At 30.4% G+C, this 13998-nt stretch overlaps 1 protein-coding gene across 1 annotated transcript in view; it reads left to right on the forward strand.

The window, feature by feature from the left end:
* The window catches only part of LOC111631285 (protein transport protein Sec61 subunit alpha), a 38547-nt gene that overhangs the window by 9091 nt on the left and 15458 nt on the right, over nucleotides 1-13998 (forward strand). The window contains exons 2-4 of the mRNA XM_023375502.1: nucleotides 9422-9489; nucleotides 9581-9646; nucleotides 12239-12449. Of these exons, the coding sequence (XP_023231270.1) occupies nucleotides 9422-9489; nucleotides 9581-9646; nucleotides 12239-12449 (345 nt within the window). The remainder of the gene's footprint in view (nucleotides 1-9421; nucleotides 9490-9580; nucleotides 9647-12238; nucleotides 12450-13998) is intronic.

The raw sequence follows: 13998 nt of genomic DNA on the forward strand, positions 1-13998 counted from the left end.
TGCAGCACATAATAATAATGAAAGTTTATACCGGATATAAGAATTTAAGAATGAAAATTATTAAAGCATTACTTCAGTTTAAAAATTATCTACATCAACGGTATTCAGTCAATATCGTTAAGCCAAAAATTTGTATTTCAATCTATTAAAATCTAAGAAATCAAATTACTATAAAAAAATTCAACAAATAATCTTAGAAAATAAAAACAGTGAACTTTTAAAGTTTACGATTAAGAAATTACGATGTTTCAATTGTGATCAATCAATGCAAATAGATTCTTTTAAATGGATAACTCTATTAACAGATTTACAGGAATTACAGTCTTCCTTATGCCGATATAAAAAATTTCTTTCAATGAAAGTTTAGATATTCCAATATCTATCGAAGAACTGGATATATCAATTCGTAAATTAAAAACGAAAACAGCTCCTGGAATGGATATAATTACCACTAATTTATTAAACTTCTTCTGCCAGCGGGTATGTAAGTTCTACTTGTTCTTTACAATCATTTTTATAAATCATTTATTATATTCTTACTGAGTGTCCAAAGATTGAAGAAGCGTAATATAAATTCAAATTAAAAGAGTTTTTTGATTTAAATTAAGAAGAAAACTTCAGAACCAATCAAGAAAAAATTCCATAGTATAAGATGTATAATATTCATTACTTTTTTGTTCATATTTTAAAGAATTTGAAATATGATATGTAAATTGAATGACTAATATGTTATGTTTAGCAAATTTTATGTAACAAGATATTTAAAAAAAATATGTTTCAATAAGTAATTGTATTTTTTGTAATTCTCTAAAGCTAACCCCCTGTAACAAGAAATTTCTTATTACAATAAAGTATTTGTATTTGTATAAATATATAAAAATACCAGTTTTAATAACTTATTTTTATATGCTTATTTTTATTGTAAAGAAAATAATTCTGAAAGATAGTATAAGTTAAGGATCTTTGAGTGTTTAGATACTATTACAAGAGCTCATTATGTAGTGTAATGTGTATTTAGGAGGCAACAGTACTTGTTCTGTCTGGCTCTGAGTTCTGCTCAATGATCAAAATATTGTAAATAACATTATATTCTGTTGGTTAAGGTCAATTAATCTTTCTTGCTATCTTTGGGACATAAAAAAGGAAACTCACTTTTTCCTTTATAATTAGCTGAAAAATTTTCGTACATTTAATTTTTTTTATTATAATTCTTTTCTGTTTACAGAAATAGGTTATGATTGAAAAATTAAAATAGCAATAAATTTATAAATTTATCATAAAATCAGAAAATAAAATATTGGATATTGTGTACATTTTATCTCATAATAATCAATGTAAAAAAATGTAAAATCCAAATATTTTAATTATTTAAACATACATTTTTCATTTTTTATTAAATATTATGTGAATTATTTCTGTAGTTTAAGAATATACAGTATTAATATGCAACTTTTTATTATTTATTATAATTTTAGTATTTGGAATGGTAATCACAATTGGACAAGCTATTGTATATGTTATGACTGGAATGTATGGTGATCCTGCTGATATAGGAGCTGGAGTGTGTTTACTCATAATAATCCAGGTAGAAACTATGTGTATACATAAAAATTCTGTTTATCTGATTTTAAATTTTTGATGACTAACATACCTTTTTCACTAATTAACAAACTTATCAAAGTTAGTTAAATAATGTTTTATAGTGTGTATTTTCTATATAAGCAGTCTCAAAAACAAGCTTATTTATTTTTTCTGCATATTGAGAACTTTGTATTGATTATAAAAAAGTAATTTCACTAAGTTAAAGTGGAGATTATTTATTTATATATTTTTAATTGAAAATTGCAATGTTTGAGAACTTGCCATCAATTATTATTATTATTAGACATAGAACAATTTTGTAAATATTTGTTTTATGTTCATAAATAGCTAAATTTACTCCTCAGAGATAGCATAAAATTAACTTAACATCAGTTCACATAAGATTTATAAGAAAACAATAATCATCATAAATACTGGTTGTAATTAGTATCAGAAATTCTCCAAAACACCTTAAATCTAGAACAGACAGAATTTATTGATGAAACTAATAATAATTTCAACCTTGTTTAAAGGTCATCATCATGTTCTAAAGTTAGAACAAAAATTCTTTTTATTTTATTTTTTTGTTGCTCTATCTTTAGAATCTGATGATGATCTTTTAACAAGGTTGAAAATGTTAGTTCCATCAATAAATTTTGTTCTGAACTGGATTTAAGGTGTTTGGAAGTTTTTGATATTTAGATCTATAGTTTTTCAGTTTGTGTTAATTGTTAAAGTTGTGTATTGATATCAAGATGCAATACAGTAATTACAATTGCATATATTTTTTCTTAACATAAGTCCTCAGATATAATGATGATTTGATTTGGAATCAGTTTTGGATGTTGACATAAAATTGTCACAATTTATCAATGATTTGTAGAGTAGTTATTATTTTTTTTGACACTGTGTATTTTAACAACACATTAAAAAAAGTAATTTTGTTTTTAGTTCCCCTGATGATGGACCTTATTTCCTAAAAGTTTTTAACCCTTTACATGCGATCTATCTACAGAAAAAAATTGAATGGAATCCGTCGTGCGGCGCATTTTTTGAATTTTTGGATAATTTTTTAAATCGAGATATTTCGCTTCAAAATCGCGCTATATTTAATCTGTTTTTTGTCTTTGATTAAAAACATATTGCAGTTTACGATTGTTTAATNGTATGGCAATCATGAATCCTTCCGTCTCCCCAAAGAGGCATCCCCGATCTAACCAGCTGTTTGACGCAGTTTTGTCAACAAAATCCTGGGCCAGGTCGTAAGGATGCCTGCCATGGAGTGACTTTTGAGCCCACGATTGCTTAATGGTGTCTATGCTTTTTGTGTGTTGTGTTATACCTGTATGATGTGACTGCAAATTTAATGGTGTGTTATTTGAGTCTGCTAGAGTAACTGCTTTATGTAATTGTGATGTTTCTTGTTTCCTGTAGAAAAACTCTTGCAGTGACTGTATTTGTTTGTAGTGAAGGTTAACTATGTCAATCAGGCCACATCTGCTATCTTTACGTGGAAGGGTTAATCTTTCTGTGGCAGATTTAGGATGTTGTTTATGCTTAGTAAGTGTTGTTCTTGTTTTCCTTTGGAGTTGCTCAAGATCTGTGTGAGTCCAATGTATAACTCCAAAAGTGTATGTGATAACTGGGACAACATATGTGTTTATTGCTTTAACTGTGTGTTTTGCATTTAACTGTGTTCTGAGGATAGCATTTAACCTAGTTTGGTATTCTTTAATTAATCTGCATTATTTGTGTATGTTCTGTTAGTTTGGCCTGTTGGAATCCTAAATACTTGTAGAATTCGCCCTCTTCCATGGATTCAATAACATCTCCATTTCCAAGTGCAAAATCTTCTTTCTTCAGAACTTTTCTACGTGAAGTGTTTTGCATTTGTCTAAGCCAGTGTTTCTCAACGGGGGCGATATTGCCCCCAAGTGGGCGTTTTTCCATGTTGAGGGGGCAATTAGTGACAATTTATATTTTGGGGAGGCAAAAAAAAATTTTGGGCGATATAGTAAATAAAACATTATATTAAGAATAATTAGCTATTTTATTTGTTATATTGTACAATAATTAAACAAACAACATTATACTAGTCTATTCAATACAGTACGAATTTGGCATTAGCCTTGGCCCTCGGCATCGGAATTTTGAAGTGAAGGGGGCGATACTACATTGAAAGGGACGACGATTCGTTAGAGGTTGAGAAACACTGGTCTAAGCCAAACTCCATTTGTATGTCCTTGGTGTATGAATGTGTGATTTGTAGGAGCTGCTGAAGTTGTTTTGTGTGGATGCGTAAAGTTTTATGTCGTCCATGTACATGAGATGTGACAGCGTAAACTGTGTTGTCTTTTCATGTCTGATATTGTAGCCATATTGTGTGTTGTTTAACATGCTGGATAATGGGTTCAGGGCTAGGCAGAACCAGAGAGGAATCAAGGAATCTCCTTGAAAAATTTTTCACCTAATGAATATTTTGTTTGTTTATATGGAAGTGTTACTAACCCTGAGATATAATGTTGTTCTCCAGTGCTGCATAGTGTTTTGGAAGAATGCAATGAGCGATGGATGTATATTGTGCATGTGTAGAATATGTAGCAGCCAACTGTGTGGAACACTGTCGAATGCTTTTCTGTAGTCTATATATGCCATGTGTATGTTTCTGTGTTGTTTTATGCCATGTGTATGTTTCAGTGTTGTTTATTATTATTATTATTATTATTATGTTGCAAATGTCATACTCAGTTGATACAGGTGGCAAGTGCTATGCCAGACTAAAGGTCAAGGCATAGCTAGCTCCCCAAACAAGTGTAACCCTAAGCTGTGTTATTGGTGTCTGTCAACATCTAGAAACTTCCTACCAATGAGGCATGTTCAGTTTTGCAGCTTTCTGTAGTGCCATGTATGTGTTTTTATTAATGTAATGTTTCTAGACTTTTGTGTAGTTTATTTGGTATAACACCAGTAGAGGAGAGGATAACAGGTACAATAAATATCTTATCCATCCTCACAGCTGCCTTATTTCTTGGACAAGTGGAGTTTAGTTGTTTATTTTTTCAGTGTATGCATTTTTCATGTTATGAGTGTTTGGAATGGCAATGTCTATTATATAAGTGATCTTACTGCATTTGAATGTGATATCAGGTTTGTTGTGATGAATTATTTTATTTGTGAATATGGCTCTGTTATAGAATATTTTGTGTGTCGTTTTTTAATACTGCTTTTGGAGTATATTTATAGTATGGTACCTGAATGTTTAATAATCTGTACTGTGCAAGCTCTTGGTGTATTATATTTGCTACTTGATTATGCCTATATGTTGTATTGTTTCTGGCATTTTCTGCAAGAGTCATTTGTGAGTGATGTATTCTTCAGGATGTGTTTTCTGTAGTTTTTAGTGTTTGACCTGATTTTGAATTGTACTCATAAACCTCTCCCCCTCTCCAGACAGCCTCTAGTCAGCCAGTAGTTTGATGCAGTTTTGTTGACATAATCCTGAGCTAGGTCATAGGCAAGCCTGCCATAAAATGCCTTTTGGGCTCATGACTGCTTAATAGTGTCTTATGTTATTTAGACTTATAGCTTTATGTAATTTTGATGTTTCTTGTTTTTTGTAGAAAAACTCCTGCAGTGTCGGAATTTGTTTGTAGTGCAAGTTAACTGTATTAGTCAAGACATGGCTACCTTCTTTACGAGGAAGAGTTAGTCTTTCTATGGATGATTTCACATGATACTGTTTATGCTTAGTGTTTTTTTTTCTTTTGGAGTTGCTTGAGATCTGTGTGTATCAAGTGTATAACTCCAAAAGAATAAGTTTTGTCCCAGTACTAACATGTACAGGAACAACATATGTATTAATAGCTTTAATAGTATGTTTTGCATTTAGGTGTGTTCTTAGAACTGTATGTAATCTGTTCTGGTATTTGAGTGTTAATTTTTTTTATGGATACATTCGTAAAGTCGAACGAGTTAAACGAGAATGACGTCATCGTTATTCTTATTTCATTAGACTTTTCGAATGATTCGTTTACAACTAAATGGCTGTTTCTAAAATTGAAGATATGAATGTTGCTAGTGCAGCCTTATCTGAAATATTTTTCTTAGATTGCTTCGGGTGGACAGTTATTTCTATCATTTCACATCTTAATTCACAGTTTAAACACTTGAGTGGATTTAGAAACATCTATATCATTGGGTGCCATTTTCTTAATGAAGTGAACTAACTCTTTCCTTCATGAACTTCGTTAGAGTTTTGTTTGAAATGTCATCACCACGGAGCATGCGCACTGAGCGAGACTACTACTTTTAGAACGATTCATTACTAACACATTTAACTCATTTGACTTTACGAATGTACCCTATCTGTGCATGTTCTGTAAGTTTGGCCTGTTGGACTCCTAAATATTTGTAAACTTTGCCCTCTTCCATGGATTCAATAGTATCTCCACTTCTGAGTTTAAAGTCTCCTTTCTTCAGAACACCTTTTTCAATGTGGAGTGTTTTGCATTTGGCTAGACCAAATTCTATTTATGTATCATTTGAGTATGTGTGTGTGTGTATATGTAGTTTATAAGAGATGATAAAGCTGATTCTGTGTTTATGTGCAAAGTTTGATATCATCCATGTACATGAGGTGTGATAATGTGAACAATGTTGTTTTGTGTCTGATATTGTAACCATAGTGTGTTTTGATTTCCGTGTTAGATAAAAGATTATGTGCAAGGTAGAACCAAAGAGGACTCAAGGAATTTTTTTGAAAAATTCTTTGCTTGATGTATATTTGATTTGTTTTTATGTGAGTGTTATGAAGGTTAAGATGTAATGTTGTTTTCCACTTGACTGCTGCACGCACACACTTTTCATCTACAAAATTAGAATGGAGAACAATGTCGAAGTTTCAAGTATGGAGAACACTGTCGAATGCTTTTCTGTAATCAATGTATAAATGTATATGTTTGTGTTTCTTATGAACTTGCTGCAGGATAACAGAATCAATGAGTAATTTTTCTTTGTAGCCTTTTTGTTGTTCTACAGGAATGATGTGTACATCAATATGATTGTACAGTATATTTTGTTTGCAATGCAAGAGATAAGAATCTTGTTAATTGTTGGAAGACATCAGTCTGTATTGTGCAAGGTCTTTGGTTTCATGTGGGTGATGCCCTGCATGAGAAAATTTGGCATGTCTTGTGGATTGTTGATGGTTATAAAAGTTAAATTTTTACTAGTTTCAGGTGCAGGGATGTGAATTGTTTGTACCAGAAACTGTAAATGTTGTCTACACCAGGTGTTGTCCAGTTGTGTGCTTTCTGCATTGTGCAATGGATGTCTTGTGCATTTATTTCAACACAGTGCATACTAGGTGTGTCCTGTATGTCCTTGCTCTCCTCTTTGATCAAGTTTGTATCAGCATTATGCTTGACAGCATTAGACCAAAGAGAAGACCAATAATTTGTGAGTTATTAGAGAGGTTGAGGCGCATGTTTTAAACGTGTAAACGTGTACTTGTGACGTTCGGCGCCGCTTTCCCGTAAGCCTAAAAGTTTGACGATGGTGTTTGAAATGTCGAGCGTGATTCCACCGACTATCCAAACACCATTGTCAAACTTTTAGGCTTACGGGAAAGCGGCGCCAAACGTCACATGTACACGTTTACACGTTTAAAACGTGCGCCTCAACCTCTCTATTCTTCAGTTGGCATGCCATTGTGTTGGGAATCAGTAGTGGATTTGGTATTAATTTGCCTGTAGAAGATTTTTCATTATAAATCACTTTTGTTGTTTCCGTACAGAGCAAATTTTGTAATGTTTGAGTTGTCATGCTTTGGCTGCAAGTTTTTGTTTGAGTGTGTCAATATATTCTGTGATGGTGGACATTGTATTGTTCATGCTTTGTGTGTGTTTTAATATTCTTTAAAAAAATTATTTTTTAGTTTCATTAATTTAGATGATGTTTTGATATTAGCATATTGTGTTAGCCTGCTGTTGTGTAATTATTGTTTATTTGTGTTTCTAATCTTCTTTGCCAGCCAGGCTTCTGGAGTGTTTTTGATTTATTTGCATCTATCTGTGGATGCAATTTTAGTCCATGATAGGTTACTACTGTGACTGCACTGCATAATAAGTATGGATGATAAACTTGTTCATTTCCAATGTCAATTTCATCCATTGGCATGGTTTAGCTGCCTTAGTGGTCTGTGATTGGACTACCTCAGAAACATCAGTGTTTGGTCAGTTTCCCACAACTGGTGTTTGCATTGCAGTAGCCATACTTGGACCAGTGCTGCTTTCACCACTGGTGGCTAAGGAGACAGTGACATATTTTTGAATGTGAGCTTTCTGCCTAATCCACAAGTGCAGACCTTGTTAAATGACGTTCAAGCCAATATTATGCTTTGATTATGTTATCACATGGTTAATCTCCATAGATGTGGGTTCAGTCATTCTTGGCTTCATTTCTCCTTACAGACCTCACTGGCATGGGTTGAACCTACCAGGAGCAGATGCTCCAGCTGGCATAACTCTGTGTGTTTCATCAGAATTACTGAGCTCTGACCACAGCAAGATGATGACTGGCAAGAGACTTATTACTATTACTATATACTTTGCTCACAAGGAGAATGGCAATGATTTAAACTGACTGTATTACTTATAGTATTGTAAGAATTAAAAGCATTGTTTTCTAATATCAATATCTTAGAATTTAAATGTTCATTTGTAGTCGGTTATTCAGTTTTGCAAAATGATGTTTTCTGATCTGTACATCATGTTACTCTTATTTATTTTAGTTATTAATGTTGTTCATATTTTATATTTAACCTCATTAATAATTGATTTATTTGCGATGTGATAAACTGTAATCAGTGAAACAATAAGACTTATCAGTGTATAATAAACTTTTATGAAGATTTTCTTAAATATACTTTTAATGTATAGAATTATAAATCTGTTGATAGCTTTAATAAAATCTAAATTTTTTATTGTGACTTGGTGATTTTAGTTTTAACAAAATTTTAAAATAGGTAACATTTATAAATTAGCCAATCTAGGCATACCTTGCTTTAAAGTTTTCCACTTCAGTGATTTGCTAAAACAGCACTTTTTAATTATATTCATGTTTATTTTTGGTATTTATCTTGTTATTTGAGGAGTTTTCTTGCGTTTTCATTTATTATTACTACTTTTGCATTGTTTTTTATGCCTAAAACTATTACACACACAATAAATGACAGTATACATATCTTTTTAGGCTTTTATATGCAGCAACCAATGAAAAGAAAGTTGTTTAGCTTTAAAGTGATATTTACTTTAGAGAGGTTGCCTGGAACCTAACCTACTATATTAGTAAGATATGCCAGTTTATATACTATAACATAAATCTAAGTATATTATTCATACTTGGCATAAATTATTCATATTTATGTCTGGCATATATATTGTATTTATTCTAGTAAATAGTATAGTGAGTGTCTTCAAATAGCAAGTACATTGTCTATTAGAGGAAGATAAGGCTTATTGTAAACTAAAAATGTACACATCCTACTCTGCATTGTTACTTATATTTTGTCAACCACTTCACTATTTATTAAAGAAATTTTTTGCATTTTCAAACTCCACCAAAGATATACTGTTATAACATTCTGATAATTTTGAAAAATTGCAAAAAATAATGTATAGTGTCAAATGGGAATTCTACATCAGTAAATAATTGAAGTCAAAACATAAAACAAAATGATTTATTTTTCAATAAACTATAAACGTCATTCACATTTTAGATGATGATGATAATTTTAAAATTAATATTATTAAATAAAAACTATATATTATTTTATTAATAGTAAAATTCCTGGAAGTGATAAAACCATTTTGTGGAATATTGCCCGAAGTTGCAAAACCTGAAAGAAAAGTGAGATATTTATTTATTTATTTTTAACTATTAAATATTTTTGACTATTAAATATAAATATCACATAATAATAATATATTATCTATTTTAGATTCAATTCAGAGAGAAAGTACTATGGACAGCTATAACATTATTCATATTTTTAGTTTGTTGTCAAGTAAGTGTTTTCACTTTGTTTTCAACATAAATTCTCTTTTGAATGGTTTTTTCTCCTATTTTACTCAGAATTTTTAAAACTTAACACATGCTGTAATTTGCTTTATTCTTATTTTAATGTTTTGAAAGTATGTTTTATATACTGGGTATTCAGAAAATAACACACCATAGAAGCAAGAATGCCATCCAGCAAAGAATTGACTTCATCAATGCTTTGCTGGATGACATTCTTAATGTCATCATGGGCTCCTAGGTTGACAAAATTTACCTAGTTTGTGATAGAATGAGATATACAAAGGTAGAGACAAGCAAGATATGATAACTTTACCTTCAAGAATGCAGCACAAGAGATATTATGGCATAATTCCATGCATTACATTCCAATCAGTCCTATCTCCCACATACTACAATCTTAAGAATGGTAGCTAAATTTTGACACACAAATGACTTGGATGATGCACCAAAACCTGGGAATCTTGTGAGTTGTACAACAGACAATGCAGCTACAACATCATAGCCAGATTCACAGTAAACCCAACTACTTCCATATGGCTCCGGAGGCAGGAATTGAGTCAACCTATATGCATATGATTCTCAAGAGGTTCTATTATTATCCATACAAGTCTCAATGTTATCAAGATCTTTTCCTATAAACTACAATTTTAGGATAAACTTTGTAGAAATGTTTGTGGATCTTGGACACTACCATTCCCAGGAGAATGTTTCATGGCTGAAGTATTTTTTTTTTTTTTCCTTTTTGAAGGTAAACTACTAAACTCAATGTCAGCAGTGTTAACATTTGGCTGGATTACTTGACCAAGTTCTTGGGCATTTTTGTTGGTGGCAAACTCCCAAAGTATTTGGGACTCTTAGTAGAGCATGTTGGACCACTGCTCACAGATGTAGTTCTTGACAATGCCATTTTCTACCAACATGATGGAGACACTAACAAAGTGATTACATGCCACTTTTCCGGGATTGTGGATTGGTTAAGGAGGTCCATATCCCCATATCCATAACCTCCCAACTCTCCTGATATACACTATTTACTAATGATCTTGTTCAAAATAATTGGCTTAATAAAAAAATAAAACCCTGAAATTTCTGCAAAATTACATTTTGCAGAAATTGCCAATATTTTTAATCTTTGAGATTGTAATACAGTCCATAATTTCAGACAATTTGCCTTCTTACATAATGACTATTATACATTAGATTTTCAAAATCTAAGAACTGAATAATAATAAATATTTATGGGAAAGTACAACTGAAAATATGAAAAAAATTTATGTATTTAACTATGTGAGTAGATTTAAAATATATATTTTTATGTATTTGTCATAAAATTTAAACTTAACATAAATAAGTTCAACAAAATTTATCACACAAAGAACTAAAGAAAGGGAATTTATATTCCATGTGCTTAATTTAACTAAAATCAAACATTTTCAAATCTTAAGTAAAACATTATAAAACATTTAAGTTGCTGATAAAATTAATTTTTTTCTCAATTATATTTCTTGTATTAATACATATAAACTGAGTTGCTTTATATATTTCTCAATTTAGATGAGTGTATACACTTATATTTATTTTTCAGTGAAGCAAAAACATTTAAAAATACAGAAATATCTATTAAAAAATTATTAAACCTAAATTATAAAAAACATAGTAATTATTCTATCTATAATAGATAAAATTAAAGTTAGAAGTTATATGATATAACTTCTTACTTTATATTGCATCATATAACTAAACAGCCAGATTATTTTTTCCTGCTTAAATTTGGAATGACACCTTATATTACTACAGTAGAGCATCGTTTATCTGAAAGTCGGTTATTCGAAAGAATTCCTGTTGGCAAATTTAAATTTTCATTAGTGTTGTGGCGCTGCAATCTTTGGCTATATCTTGGGCTACTCCAATTTTTTTTTGTTGATACGTGTGTTTTAGCTGGCATCACTGGCACTTTTGTGTGGTGTTTTTCTGAGGACTGTGTGTCGAGCTGAATCAAACATTTTTGATACTAGATCAACTTCTAAAGTATAATTGTTTTTGTTTTTATATTTTTCAATATATTTATTTTGTTTGTAAAAAATAAAGAAACAATTTTTAATGATACAATAGCCACGATTATTATTTTAAAAAGTTTACATTAGGCTGAACATCAAGGAAAGTTCAACGCAAAGCGACACGCAACAGAGAAAATTTTCAACACGGGATAGGTTAATATATTTTTTCGTACATAATCAGTTATCCGAAAAATAAGTTATCTGAACAATCTCAGTCCCCAATTGATTTGGATAAACTCTCTAAACAACGCTCTACTGTATATACAACCAAACAATTTAACAATATGTTATAAAAGCTAACCAGTTTATTATCTGTATTTTTTACTTCAAGATTTTCTTAAAATATTTGATTTTATGTACCTTTTATTACTTGATTCTAAATTAGATTATTTATATTTTTTAAATTATCTATGGCTATACAGAACAACTTATTTAAGGAAAACACTACATTAAATTTTCAAATAAATAAAAAAATATGTGTGTGTTGTATTTGCTTTCATGTTACAAAATTTTAATTTCAGATACCTTTATTTGGTATTATGTCATCTGATTCAGCTGATCCATTTTATTGGATGAGAGTTATTTTAGCTTCAAATCGTGGAACATTGATGGAACTAGGCATTTCTCCCATTGTTACATCTGGGCTCATCATGCAACTTCTTGCTGGAGCTAAAATCATTGAAGTTGGAGACACTCCTAAGGATAGAGCACTTTTTAATGGAGCTCAAAAATGTATGACAGTTTAACTTTCTATGTTTATAAATGTTTTTCAGCAATAATTTAATATAATTATTAAATTATTTTATACATAATTAAATATTTATGTTAATATTATGAATATATTAATATTATTATTAGATTAAAATTTTTAAATAATTAAAATAGTCTGTACTAAACTGAATGACAATTCAATTTTCTTCAGTTTATTTAATTATTATGAAAATTTTAGCATGTACTATTTTATGATTACATCAGTTTTATATAAAATAAAAAAAATCAAGCATTATGTGAAGAAGATGAAGAAAAGCTTTTTATAAAATATGAAATAATATATTAATAAATATATAAAAATGGCGGGGGCACTTCTGTCTGCCGAAGCTGCTGGCGCGTTTTTTTACTCACTTCAAATACAGGTAAAGAATGTATCCTGTTTAATAATTTTACGTTAAAATTTTATTTGTTTGGGCTGTGTGTTAACATTATAAGTTGTTGGAAAAATTATCAACATAATTAATATGCAACGCTCGCCAATTAAAAGAGGAAGACCACCACTTCAAAAGTCAAAATCAACTAGTAGAAAGGAAACTGCTTCGACCACTAATACCAGGTTAATTACTGATTACAATTTACACGTCGAAAGAACTTCTCCTGAACTATCTTCTGCAAACGTAGGTTTGAACCCTGAAACTACACTTCCAAGTTCTCAACTATCAGGTGAGCCATATGATTTTTTATCTTCTTCGCCAGGAAAAAATTCATCTGATATATCAAGTATAACACTATGGAATAAAATTTCTGAATTAATTAATGTTTCTAATACGAGAATATTAAGTCAAATGACTATTATCAAAGAAGATTTGGACCAGATTCGTAATAGTATCCAAGAAACTAAAGTCCAGAATCAAAAAATGAATAGCCAAATAATTAATCTTGAACAACAAATTGCTAATTTGAAAATAGAAAATGAAAGTATGCAATATCGAATGGACAATATGGTTAATGCGCAACATCGAAATAATATAATGTTATATAGATATCCCAGTAAAACTAATCCTACCAAGCTAGAAGTGTTTAATCTTATTAATGAATCATTAGAATTACATGAAGTTACAATGGATGATTTAATAGCGATTATTCCAATAACTAAATCACAGTATCCAACAATTAAATTAATTATTAAAAATACCCAAATAAGAGATTATATATATTCGAGTTTTATAAAAATGAAACAGCAAAACCTATCGAACGTATGGAAAGAAACTCAAATTTCACAGGATCTTATAAAAAGATCTAGATTAAGACGTAAACAATTAATTCCTTTTTTAAGCGAGTTAAGGAAAGCAGGTAAATATCCAAAACTCCGAGGTGATACTATACTGTTGGGCAATTATTCTTTGACGTATAGCTATGTGTTGGAGGGGCTGGTATACTTGGATTCTTTTACCCCGTATTTTACTTCTGAGAATACTCCGCAATGACATATGATCAATTTAAACACTCCTATTCAAGATTTACGTATTGTTGAGTCTCAATTATTAAGTCCCTTGCCTGCAGCACATAA

This window comes from Centruroides sculpturatus, unplaced genomic scaffold, assembly GCF_000671375.1.
Source record: "Centruroides sculpturatus isolate CEXI.00-Female unplaced genomic scaffold, Cexi_2.0 scaffold443, whole genome shotgun sequence".
NCBI lineage: Eukaryota > Metazoa > Arthropoda > Arachnida > Scorpiones > Buthidae > Centruroides > Centruroides sculpturatus.